The sequence below is a fragment of the Zymoseptoria tritici genome, chromosome 1 (genome assembly GCF_000219625.1).
Source record: "Zymoseptoria tritici IPO323 chromosome 1, whole genome shotgun sequence".
NCBI classification, from domain to species: domain Eukaryota; kingdom Fungi; phylum Ascomycota; class Dothideomycetes; order Mycosphaerellales; family Mycosphaerellaceae; genus Zymoseptoria; species Zymoseptoria tritici.
Window position 1 is genome coordinate 5,265,079 of NC_018218.1, and position 12,560 is coordinate 5,277,638.

The 12,560-nt window shown below is 52.9% G+C and overlaps 5 protein-coding genes across 5 annotated transcripts; 3 read left to right on the forward strand and 2 right to left on the reverse strand.

The window, feature by feature from the left end:
* Positions 1–822: 822 nt before the first annotated feature.
* Positions 823–3,599, forward strand: MYCGRDRAFT_32494 (uncharacterized protein; the record flags this gene model as incomplete). Its single annotated transcript, XM_003856667.1, has 2 exons — positions 823–3,473; positions 3,512–3,599. The coding sequence occupies 2 exons, from the start codon at positions 823–825 to the stop codon at positions 3,597–3,599; spliced, it is 2,739 nt and encodes a 912-aa protein (XP_003856715.1).
* Positions 3,600–4,235: 636 nt separating this feature from the next.
* MYCGRDRAFT_33813 (uncharacterized protein) lies at positions 4,236–4,960 on the forward strand (the record flags this gene model as incomplete). Its single annotated transcript, XM_003856668.1, has 2 exons — positions 4,236–4,466; positions 4,529–4,960. 2 exons carry the CDS (start codon positions 4,236–4,238, stop codon positions 4,958–4,960), a joined length of 663 nt encoding a protein of 220 aa, XP_003856716.1.
* Positions 4,961–5,118: 158 nt separating this feature from the next.
* On the reverse strand, positions 5,119–5,898 carry MYCGRDRAFT_34317 (uncharacterized protein; the record flags this gene model as incomplete). Its single annotated transcript, XM_003856922.1, has 1 exon — positions 5,119–5,898. The coding sequence occupies one exon, from the start codon at positions 5,896–5,898 to the stop codon at positions 5,119–5,121; it is 780 nt and encodes a 259-aa protein (XP_003856970.1).
* A 1,485-nt stretch (positions 5,899–7,383) lies between these two features.
* On the forward strand, positions 7,384–9,944 carry MYCGRDRAFT_32527 (uncharacterized protein; the record flags this gene model as incomplete). Its single annotated transcript, XM_003856669.1, has 5 exons — positions 7,384–7,789; positions 7,855–8,111; positions 8,169–8,633; positions 8,705–8,932; positions 8,991–9,944. The coding sequence occupies 5 exons, from the start codon at positions 7,384–7,386 to the stop codon at positions 9,942–9,944; spliced, it is 2,310 nt and encodes a 769-aa protein (XP_003856717.1).
* Positions 9,945–10,374: 430 nt separating this feature from the next.
* Positions 10,375–12,295, reverse strand: MYCGRDRAFT_20676 (uncharacterized protein; the record flags this gene model as incomplete). The annotated part of the gene is made up of 4 exons (XM_003856921.1): positions 10,375–11,146; positions 11,199–11,719; positions 11,769–11,942; positions 12,062–12,295. Coding segments are annotated over 4 exons (1,701 nt in total), but the record flags the coding sequence as incomplete, so codon positions are not given.
* Between the last annotated feature and the right edge of the window lie 265 nt (positions 12,296–12,560).

Below are 12,560 nucleotides of genomic sequence, written 5' to 3' on the forward strand. Positions count from 1 at the left end.
CTCACGACATCCGAGGTGACGCGACCAGGCAGGTCTCCTCTCCATGAACTTTGTCTCGCTGCCGACATGGTCAATCTTTTCCGGTCAAGACCGCAGACGGGACTCCAGCTCTAGGCATCATGCGACTCCTGCGGCTCGAGCACGGCTCGCTCAAGCTTAGTACCCACGACGAGGATCATCTTCCACCTTATGCCATCCTGTCGCATACCTGGGGGTCCGACAGTGATGAAGTCGACTTCGACGATGTGGTTCACGGCGTCGGCAAGAACAAGGCTGGCTACGCCAAGATCATGTTCTGTGCAGAACGGGCACTGAAGGATGATTTGAAGGACTTTTGGGTCGACACGTGCTGCATCAACAAGGCGAGTACCGCTGAGCTGTCCGAAGCAATCATCTCGATGTTTCGCTATTACCAGAAGTCGACAAAGTGCTATGTGTACCTGAGTGACGTCTCCACGTCAAAGCACGACCGGGATGGCATGACAGTCGCCTCGGAGCGATCGAGCAGATGGTTCACCAGAGGCTGTAGGTATCAAAGGTCTCTTGAGACTAATTCGATCTGATTAACGGACCATAGGGACACTTCAAGAACTGCTTGCGCCAACAGAGGTCGACTTCTGGTCCAGAGACAAATCCTTTCTCGGAAACAAAGAGAGTTTGGAAAATACCATTCACGAAACAACCAGCATCCCGATCCTTGCTTTGCGAGGAGCTCCATTGTCGCAATTCTCAATATCCGAGCGGCGACGATGGGCTGCGAAGCGCGAGACCAAGAAGAAGGAGGACAAGGTCTATTGTCAACTCGGGATATTCGACGTGTCCATGCCGGTTCTATATGGTGAGGGAGAGGACAAAGCATTCGCCCGACTCCGCGCGATCATTGGTCCGCAAGAGGGCATCCGTCAGGCCCTTAGCTCTGTTGGCGACGAAGAAAGTTCGGATAATAGCGTCGAGGCACGGCGAGAAAGTGTGCTGGCCTCCTTGAGCTTCGAGCAGATCGATGCTCGCCATACTAATATCAGAGACGCCCAGCGCGCAACTTGTGAGTGGTTGTTGCAACATCCAGACTTCAGTGCTTGGGCCAACAAGGACAGACATCCCGGTATTCTGTGGATCTCCGGCAAGCCAGGCGCAGGCAAATCGACTCTTATGAAGTTCGTTCTTGCCCATGTCCGGAAGACCCAAGCTGCAGATGAGATCGTTTTGGACTTCTTCTTCAACGCGCGAGGTGACGAGTTCGAGAAGACAACACTGGGCATGTACCGCGCTCTGCTTTTCCATCTATTGCAAAAGGTTCCGGACCTAAAGATCATCCTGGATGACGTTGGCAACTCAAATGCTGCTGGATCCCACGCTTTTGTCTGGTCCATACCAAGCTTGAAGATCCTTCTTTGCAAAGCCATCGGAGCTCTTGGACCACGCAAGCTCAAAATCTTCGTTGACGCGCTGGATGAATGCAAAGAGCAAGAAGTTAGAGATATGGTCGAGTTCCTCGAGGAGCTTGGAGAGCACGAAGTTGCGGAGGAGAGTCGACTTTCAATCTGCATGGCCAGCCGTCACTACCCTTCGATCGAGGTCCTCCACAGTTGGCGTCTGATCCTGGAAGACGAGGACGGCCACGCGGATGATTTGAGAAAGTACATTCAGCGCCGACTTCAAGCCGGTAAGGGCAAGGCCATCGACGAGATTCGGGTACAAGTACAAAAGAAGGCCAATGGAGTCTTCATGTGGGTCGTATTAGTCGTTGGCATTTTGAATGATGAATTCCGGCGTGGGCGAATCTTTGCTGTCAAGCAGAGGCTGCGAGAGATCCCTCCGGAGCTGAGTGAGCTGTTTAGAGACATGCTTCAGCGAGATCACGATAACATGGACGATATGCTACTTTGCCTGCAGTGGATACTGTTCGCAAAACGTCCGTTGAGCCGCGAAGAGTTCTACTACGCTATGGAGGCCGGCCTACATACGGAAGATGGAGGTCAGTGGCGACCGGAACCTCAAAACCCGGAAGAAGTTACAGCTGAGGTCATGGAAAGACTTGTCTTGAGCTCATCGAAAGGCCTCGCCGAAGTCACCAGGTCCAAAAAGGCACCCGTAGTGCAGTTTATCCACGAGTCGGTCCGAGATTTCCTGCTCAAAGACGGTGGTTTGCAGCAGCTCTGGTCGGAACTCAATGGCGACTTGGCTTCAGGCAGCCATGAAAGACTCGAGAAGTGCTGCTCGAATTACTTGAAAGTCGACCTGTCAAGTCATGTGGATATCCCTGACCCACTGCCCAAGGCCAAATCTGAACAGGCAAAGAGCTTACGACAGCGAGTCATTGATTTGTTCCCCTTCGTGAGATACGCAAAGGAAGGGATTCTTTATCATGCCGATCAATCCACGTTGAGTGCAACGCAGACAAACGTCCTTCAAGGGTTCGTCCTTGACAAGTGGATTCACATCCACAATATACTGGAGCCTATCGAGCTTTGGCGACACAGCAACGAAGTAAACCTGTTGTACGTTTCGGCAGTCAGGAATCTCGATCGACTTATTCGGCATTTCAAGTCTCAGGGTGTGTGGCTCCGACTGCGCAAAGAGAGATACCAATTCCCCGTCCTTGCTGCATTCGCAGGGGCCCACGTGGCGGCATTGCGAGCGCTTCTCGGAGACGACGTCGAAGAGTTTCTGCCTAGCTTCCAGAGAGATCCCGGTTTCGGTAAAGCCTCTCGGTGCTTACAGCACGGGTTTCCATTGCTCTGGGCAGCTTCGAACAAAAACGAGAGTTTTGCGAAATTCCTTCTCACGACTTGCCCGAGTACGGACATATTCTATCTCCGGAATCTTCCCACCTCTGCTTTGAGGTACGGTATGTCGAATCTTCTCACGTATGCTTTGAGGTACGGTCCGCCGACTGTAGTGCAGCTGCTGCTCGATGCCGGCGAGGACCTTGATGCATTCAGCGTAATGGGCAGCGCGCTACATGAGGCATCAAGAGCAGGGAACCCCGATGTTGTGCAGTTACTTCTGGACAAAGGCTGGCAAGTGAATGCTCAAGGAGGTCGTTTTGGCAACGCATTGCAGCTGGCATCTTACCGAGGACACGAGAAAACAGTGCAAATACTCCTGACTGCAGGAGCGGATGTCAATGCTCAAGGTGGGTTAAATGCGCTGTATGCAGCGGCACGAGGGCGTGAAGACAAGAAACTGGCGCAGATGCTGATCAATGCGGGAGCGGACGTCAACGCACTACTGAGAGGGTATTGCACTCACAAGAATGATGAGAACTATGCCACTGCACTCCAAGTGGCATCATCCAAAGGACACGAGAACTTGATGCGAGTGCTTCTAGAGGGAGGAGCGGACGTCAACGCCTGTGAGAAGCATGGGCCCAATTTCTCCGGCACTGCGTTACAGGCTGCGTCGACGCATGGCCACGAGAGCGTCGTGAAACTACTGCTCGGTGCTGGAGCGGAAGTTGACGTCCGAGAAGAGTATCCTTGTCGTGTCCATACGGTCTGCTTGGGCACAGCACTGGACGCGGCAACTTGTCATGGCCAAGCAAAGGTGGTGCAAATGCTATTGCACGCCGGAGCCGTTGCCAGTGGACGCGAAACTGATCGCAGCGAATGTTAAGAGTCTACGCAATATTAAAATACAATTAAAGACGAAGCTCCGACCGATCGCCGTCTCCTCTCGATGTGTGGCAAATTCTTGATGCTCCATGTGTCCTTCTATAATGATCCTCTTCGCAATGTCTCCGCTAGAACCTTTTTCCGGCCCCGGTAAAGTGAAGCACAAAAGCGAAGCAAACGCCATCAGAAGCCGACATCAAAGCCCGACGGCGCAATCCCCACCGAGACATGCCAACGTCACTCCTTCGAAATCCGGGCACCCCAGGCGATAGGATCGTTTGCCGCGAAATTCGACAGGGTAGTACACTTCCACACGGCATCTTCGCACTATGCCGATTGACTTCGGATAGGCACCGCCGGCAGTCTCACGGGAAAGAGGTACAAAGGATCCGGGAGCCGCTCCTGCAAGTTCATCATCTCACTGCTGTACAGCATTTCAACTTCTCATTCGTACACACAATCGACACCATCTTCCATTACCTGAAAACATCGAGTGAATCTGTTTCAGACGTCCGAATCTACCTTTGTTCAACCCGTGACAGCATATCGCTCGGCCCCTGATCCCTCTATTGTCACGGCCTTCCTGCAAACTTCTTCAGCCTTAGCAGGCTTTGCGACATCATGCATAACTCCAACTCTGACAAACAACTTCCTCCGACCCCACCTTCCGAGCCGACTTTCCATGATCCGGCAGAGATGACCTCGAATGCGAGCGGCACAGGCACTTTGGCGCCTCCGTCATCACGACACAAGCACATCTGGGTGATTACTGGTCCAGCAGGTTGTGGTAAGACGTCGGTGGCGGAGTATCTTCACAAGACATTCTCATTGCCATATCTCGAGGGCGACACAGTGAGTAAATGGAAGTACAGAACGACTCGAGCGGAGGTTTCAGCTGACAAGTCTTACCAAAGTACCACACACCTGCCAACGTTGAGAAAATGGCCAACGGTCAACCCCTAACAGATGCCGATCGCTGGGACTGGCTCATCACTCTCCGCGAAGAAGCCGTCAAAGCACTTCATGACACATCCGGAGTCATCGTCACATGCAGTGCACTCAAGCGAAAATACCGCGATGTCGTGCGCATCGCAGCGTACCATAATCCGGAACTTCGAATCCACTTTGTATTCCTGAGCGCCTCAGAATCTGCCCTGATGGATCGAGTGAGGGCCCGGAAGAACCACTACATGAAGGACTACATGGTTCACAGCCAGTTCGAGAGTCTGGAAACGCCGAAGGAGGACGAGGTCGACGTGCTGAGTGTGGATGCCAGTAGCGACTCCAAGCATGTACAGGAATTGGCGCTAGGCGTGGTGGAGAAGGTTATGGTGGAAGATGCCTAGGGCCGAGAAGATGGTGACGGCTGGACCGACACATCTCAAGTTTGGAGTTGGTGGACGGATTTTGATGATTTCGGTTTGGAGCAAAATACCCAAGTTTGCATCTTCTTTTGCTGCGTGAGAACACAATCCTAACACTGAAGGCATTCTCATTGGACTCACTACGTAGCCTGACGTACTACGACCTCGAATGCCTGCTCAACAATCTCCGCCAGTTCTTTCAAACTCTGCACCCTCAAATGATAGCCATACTTCTCCTGCCTCTCAACCGGATCCCCATCCATCAATCCCTTACGATCAACCCGGACGCTCCTCAGCCCCAGCTCTTTCGCCGGCCCATGATCATGCGTCAAACTCTGCGCAAGATGACAAATGTCATCCATCTCTAGTCCGAACTCCTGCTTCACATGATCGAACAGATATCGAAAGTTCCTCAGGTCGGGCTTATACGACCCAACATCCTCCGCCATATACACCGCATCAAAGTCGCAGCCCTTTAGTGGCCCACCGATCACCTCCTTCCACGACTGGTGATCCACGTTCGTCAGCGGGATAAGACGATACCTCTTCTTCAACGACTGCATCGCAGCAACCGAGTCCTCATACGCGGGATATTCTCCCATCTTCCCACCGTACTCCCTCGCAGCAGTCTCCACTTCCTCCTGGGCCAGCTGGCCTTTCTCGACTACGCCTATGTCCTTCGCATAACGTCGAAAGCCTTCGGCTACCACATCTCGTTGGAGCATGGTGGGAGTCTCGCGCTGGATGATACTGTCGTGGGCTTTGATACCACGTATGAGATCTGCGTGGGAGCTGGGTAGGTAGGGAGCTAGAGAAGTTGCGCGGGCGGCGGCGGCGAGGCCGCGTTCGTCGTCGAGGAGGGTGCCGAAGATGTCGAAGGTCACGACTTTGATGCTTGTCCAGGGGATTGAGGTGGCCATTCTGGAGGCGGTTGGTCTGATCACAGAGCTGGTTTGTCAATGTCTTGCTTCGGTTGAGTGGTTCATTGTGAATGGTCTTCTTATATGTCTCCCTCATCAACGACCGTTCGCAAATATGACGACGTGTACGCCTTGAATACGCCTTGTCATTACCGTATTAGGCACGAAAGTTCGTAGCTCGCGTGCGGAAGGTATCCTGAGAGCTTATATCGACGCCCTTCTGCATGTACGTACTTGTACAAAGAAGATATAGCCGGAAACAGCTGGATTGGCCGGACTCCGGTTAACTCGGCCGATGGCGTACTAATCCTGAGTTTGGGCTACTACGCGGATTTAGCGATTTAGACATACAACCCGTAAGGACTCTTACATACATATTCCGCACCCTATAGGACTCGGAATAGATTGCAAAGCTAGAGTAGAGCGACTGCCGGTAGTAGCCTCCCTAAAGTAGGCTTCCTAGGTCGCTCCGCCCTTCGGAAAAGTAATAATTACACCTATTGTTTATCGCCTTGTTTCGCCTCGCAACGTAGATTTTTAGCTAGTATAGATTATACGGTATCGTGCTAGAAACACCCGCTATTTAGATCGCGACGGTAACGATATCTATGCAATCTAGGGTTTGTCTAAGATATATAGACCTCTTTAAAAAGAATATAGGGTAATAAGAAGTACAACTTCGGTCGACGAAACTACTCTATAGGTGCTACTAACCCCGTTGTCTTTGTACAGAATCTTAAAATCCTCGTAGTGGCCCAAACTTACGTTTAGTACACCATCGGCCGAGCTGTCACCTGAGGTCTCCACTTTTCCTCCACCCTCAGACCACTACTTCACGTCTTCTTTGCAGCGACATCATCACATCTTGTTATATCCTCTTGCACCCAAGACACCGCCAGATCATCGCTGAAGATCTTCAACGTAAACTGCCGGGCGAGCAACCCTCTAGCATAAGCCGGCGTCCAGGATGCTCAGATCGACTGACTCAAATCCTCGTCGCTACAGCTTCTAAGGGGCGTGGACGGCGCACACTCCGAACTCGGGCCTGCCGTGTTCAGACGCTAACGAGGTTGATATATCAGTCCATCGAGCATGACACGACTTGCACCGCGGGGTAGACCTAGTGTGTCCCAGCGGGACATCGTCTGATCTTTCGCACGATCTCATCCACAATCTGCCATCCCAGTGCTCGGAACATTGGAAACTTTAATATAAGCACGGCGCCTGTGCGGCCGTGCCTGCATCTCGCGTAGGCAGCATGCTTGAATCACGCCAGGATGTTCCCAAAATTGAAGGCATTGGCTCCATCTGGATTGGTCCCTGAAGTGTGGCCTTTGTCATCAGCAGGGCATGATCCGACGATAGACTTTACACTGTCGAGATGAGTGTATCGACTCCATTCGACTTCGCGGCGTTTTCAGATCTCTCCACCACTCATGGACCTCAATCTTCCTGCTCGCCATCGCTCTGTCCAGCAATGCCGCCATGGCCCCGGACCCGTTCGACCATGAATCCATCGAGCTCCAAGCTCGACATGGCGACATCTTTGGCCAATATGACGATCGATTCGGCAGACGAAGTTCTCGCCGTGCCAGACATACCAATGCTGGGCCGGCTCCGTACGAAGATATACCAGAAGTCAAGGACATCGACTTCCGCAAGGCGCAGAAGTTCCGAGGGTGGAGTGTGCTTCCTCTGGCGTACCAGGCGACCGGTGTCGCACATGGACAGATCTCCATATCGCTGCTTTACGTCTACTCATCGACGTTCTCGCACGATCCGTCTGCGGAAGATGTCAAAGGGGCGCTTTCATTGATCATCTGGAGTCTGATACTGGTCGTCACAATCAAGTATTCTCTGATTATACTATACGCCGATGATGAAGGTGAAGGTGCGGCATGCAGTGCTCAGTTCAAGCCGCCAGATCAAGTTGAACAACAGGTTGACGCTCGACAGGTGGCACCTTTGCCGTTTTCTCGCTCCTATCACGGCATTGCAACATGGCCTGCCAAGGTACCCTCAGAAGTCGACCCGTCAAAGTGGAACGTCGTTCATCAGAAGATCTGAGGTCGATAAGTCTCTGCATCAGGAATTGGCTCGAGAAATCTCCGCTCACTCGCTTCATCCTCAAGACGCTCGCTGTCTTCGGAGTGAGCTTGGTCATTGCTGACGGGGTTCTGACACCAGCGCAGTCTGTGCTGGGAGCTGTTGAGGTGGGCATTTGCAGCGGCCGCTGGCATATTGCAAAGTGTGCTAATATCTCGGTACAGGGTATCGCAGTCGCGGAACCAGGCTTGACAAGCTCAACGATCATTGGTGCCTCCTGCGTCATTCTTGTTTTCCTGTTTTCCATTCAAAGTCTCGGGATCGACCGTATTTCTTGCACCTTTGCTCCCGTCATCGTACTCTGGCTCTTGTTCAATGCATCATATGGCATATACAACCTGGCCATGCACGATCGAAGCGTGCTCGCTGCGTTTTCACCTCACCATGCAATTGCCTGGTTCCAGCGCAACGACAATGCCGGTTTCGATCGACTCGGTGGAATCTTGCTGGCCTTTTCCGGAGTTGAGTGCCTCTTCGCCGTCATGGGAGCTTTCACTCGTCTGGCCGTGCAGCTTTCTTGGCTGTGCTTCGTCTTCCCTTGCTTGCTGTTGGCATATGTTGGTCAGGCAGCCTACCTCCTGGATGAGCCAAAAGAATGGAACAATTCCTTCTTCCGTACCGTACCACCTGTGAGTCATTTGACCCAAGGTCGCTTATACTCTGGCTATCTCTTGGGCGAAGCAGCTAACACATATAGCAGGGAATGTTATACCCATCACTCGTCATATCTATACTTGCCGCGATTGTCGCTTCTCAAGGAACAATCACAGCCTGCTTCCAACTCCTTGCGCAAATCATGAACGCTGGATACTTTCCTCATTTGGACCTCAAATACACATCAAACAAATACTACGGCCAGGTCTACATCCCAAAAGCAAACTGGATCCTCATGATAGGCTGTATCATCGTGACAGTCGTGTATGGTAATGTGCGACACCCTTCTTCAGAGCTTGCGCATCTCCGGACGCCGCCTGACCAGTCTACAGACTCAAGAACTCGGCCACGCCTACGGCACATGTGTCATTCTCGTCACATTCATCACCACGGTTCTCGTCGTATTGGTGGCGATCGTGGTCTGGCAATTCCATCCCGCTCTGGTCTTCGCGGTATGGCTTCCGTTCTTGGCTTTGGGCGGTCTATTCCTCGGGGCAGCCTTGACCAAAGTGCCAGACGGAGCCTGGTTCACCCTCATACTCGCCGGTGTTCTCGTCGTTTTCTTCACTCTCTGGCGGTTTGGTAAAGAGAAGCAATGGGAGTGCGAGAGCAAAGACCAGGTTGATCTCCGAGATGTCGTTGAGACAGGCAGATATACCACGCACCAATTCCTGGCTACGAAATACGGCGGATACGAATTGACGCCGATGGACGGCTTTGGAATCTTCTTCGACAAGTTCGGCGGCACCACCACTCCCAGAGTGTACATCCAATGGCTACTCAAATTTCGCGCACAGCTCGACGTGGTGGTTCTGATGCATATCCGCTCATTGAGTATACCCCACGTCGGTTCCGACGAGCAATTCGAAGTCAACAGGACTAGCATCAAGAACGTCTACCGCGTCACCCTGCGGCATGGCTACAACGACCACGTTGTCACAGCCGACCTCGCACGAATGGTGTACGAAGAAGTCCGACGGACGATGCTCCAAGGCATGACACGGCGAGTCTTCTCGTCCGCACCCGCCCCTGAGACTCATCCCGGCACAGATATCAGCGACTTGAGCATATCATCCTGGCTGCGTCAGATCGATGTCGCGTATGCGAGCCAGTCGCTTTACGTCGTGGGCAAACAGCAGATGCGAATCGACCCGCAGTATTGTGTGGTGAAACGATTGGCGCTGCAGGTGTTTCTGTGGATTCGACAGCATTCGCGGAGTAAAATCGAGAAGTTGGCGGTTCCGGTGCAGGACCTGGTGGAGATCGGGTGGATCGGGAAGATTTGATGCGTTGCTGCACGATACCTGTAAGGTTCATCGCGGGGAGGATGGATGGTGATCTTGCCTTCCCAGGAGGTTTCACTTCATGAAGTATCCGATTTACGACCAGACGCAGATATCTGGAGACAAATATCAATTTTTGATCAGAACTCACACGATGTCTTCTCCTTGCGACGGTCACCTACACATCGGTCGTCATAAGCTGACGATATTTCAGGGACAAAGGAAGAGCTCGAGAAGGAGTTAAGCGATTGCGATAACAATAACATCATGAACTGCCCGTCCGCCAGCCGAGCAACGCACACACCACTCAGAATGAATCGTCTTACATACTCATCGACATCGTCCCCAACCCTCCAGCCGAGTATGTTGGCGCACAAACATTATTCGCAACACTAACCGTCACAACCCTCACAGACGGCGTCGCCGACGCCGACGGCGCAGCCACCGCACGATCCGGATAAGTCGCATTCAAGTCCATCGCCCAGTCGACAATACCACCAAAGTTCAGCGCCCGCACCCACTCCGTGCGGTTGTTGTACGTTCGATCGTCGGTCCAAGAAACCCACTCCACATCGTTGTAGACGAGCACATTACCCATGTCGGGCGAGTAGTATTCCTGAACGTTATAGTACGTGGAAGGCGTCTCGCCGATTTGTCGACCTTCGAGCGCGCCCGCACGAGTTCCGTTGGCGATGATCTGTCGGATCTCGTAGTTGGAGATGTAACCCGACGTACCGGTGTATACACCCTTCGCGGCGCCGGACTCAGGACCGGTGTACTTGCACTGTGAAGTGTAGCAACCCGGTGTAGTCATGCGGAAACTGCGACCGTACAACGCTTGGCCGAAGATGACTTTGTTGGACGGCACACCGGCTTTGGTGATCATAGACAAGGCCTGTTCGGTTTCAGTCTGGTTGACGTGCGAGCGGAGACAGTCGCCGGTGGGGCAGCCGGGTTGGGAGTAGTTGTTGCCGTAGTCCCATTGGCCGTGGAGGTCGTAAGTCATGGCGACCATGTAGTCGAGGACGGGTGCCATTTCTTCGATGGGGAAGCCTTTGAGGTACCAGTATGAAGCGGGGATGGCGATGGAGACGGTGTAGGGGGCTGGGAGGAGTTGGCGGACGATTTTGAGGAATTCGAGGTAGTCTCTGCCATTCTCCGGGCTAGCTGGTGGGATGCCGGGGATGTCTGGTGCACCTGGGTATCTGTCGAGGAGGTCAGTTGGAGGTGGAGCGATTGGGTTGAGGAATGACTTACTCCCAATCAAAGTCCACACCATCGAGCTTGTTATCAATCACAAACCGAGCGACGTTCTGCGCGAACTTCTGTCGATCGGCAGTAGTGACACCATCACGGAAGACATTGTACGTGAAATTCTCCGTCGAGAAAGCCCATCCACCAAACGTCACAATCTTCTTGAATCCCGTCGTGTTGAGGAACTCGTTCCAATTGTCCTCGTACGGCGCCGCAGAAATCTCATACCCTTCGATGATGTTCATGAAAGCGTAATGGACCATGGTGTACTGGTAGCTTCCGTTGGAGTTGATGTCCCGGGGCCACATGTGTAAACCTGGACGTTCCTGGTTCCATGTCTCGAAGTATCCAATCTTCTCGAATACAGCCGGTGGTTCGGGCGAGGAGATGATTTCCATGCCACAGTTGGAGATGCAGCCGTTCTTGCCGGGCGGTGCAGAACCCGGAGCACCGGTGTATGCTCGCTCTGGGATGCAGAAGTCGCCGGTGATTCCGCATTGGGCCCATTTGTTGCAGCATGCTTTCTGTGGGAGGTCAGTATACTTCGGAGGGTGGAGGATCGAGTGCACTTACATTTGGGCAAGGATTCAAGTCGGCCCATCCGGTGATATTGGTTGTCGCAGCGGTGCCTTCGATTTGCGGTCCGCACTGTGCGTTGTCGACAGGTGCTGGGAATGGTGGTGTTCCCTCGCTAAGGCAGATCTTTTGTCCAGGTAGGAGGAAGTAGCAGCCTCCAAACCCCCAAGTCTTGTTTGCATTGACCCGCTCAATGGCTTCAACGGTGGTGTTGTAGAGGATCTGCAATTACAACGATCAGCTCTTGGCCAGACACGATAGACAACATTTCACTCCAAACTCACCCCGACATCCGTGCAAGTATCATTCGCCTTGACCGTCCACTCAATACAAGTCCCATCCGGATTCGGCTTCGGCGTGAAATCAGGATAATTTCCCGCTCCACAGCAGACAACTTGATTGACGTCCAAAGCGCCGCAGAAGGTAGCGTTATAATCCGGAGAGTTCCCAGCGCCGTTGTAGCTCTGGAAGTCACTGATGGTGAGGTTGCCGCACTTGTCTGCCAATGAGATGCAGGTGTCTCCCGCGACGACGGAGAGGTATGGGCATTCGCCGAGTTCTCCGACGCTGCCACTGAGCTGGCGAGCCACGAGTGGTGTGTCCTTGTGCTTCATGTGGTTGTCGAACCAGGTACCCATCACAGTCTGGGAAAGGGTGAAGAGTATGAGGAGGATTGTGCACGTCCGGGTGCCTCTGATGGACGCCATTGTTAGTGCTGTGCCGTTCTGTCGGCAGAAATGAATGGATAGAGTGAGTTGTCGCTCCGAAAGCCAACCGTGGAGAGAAAGG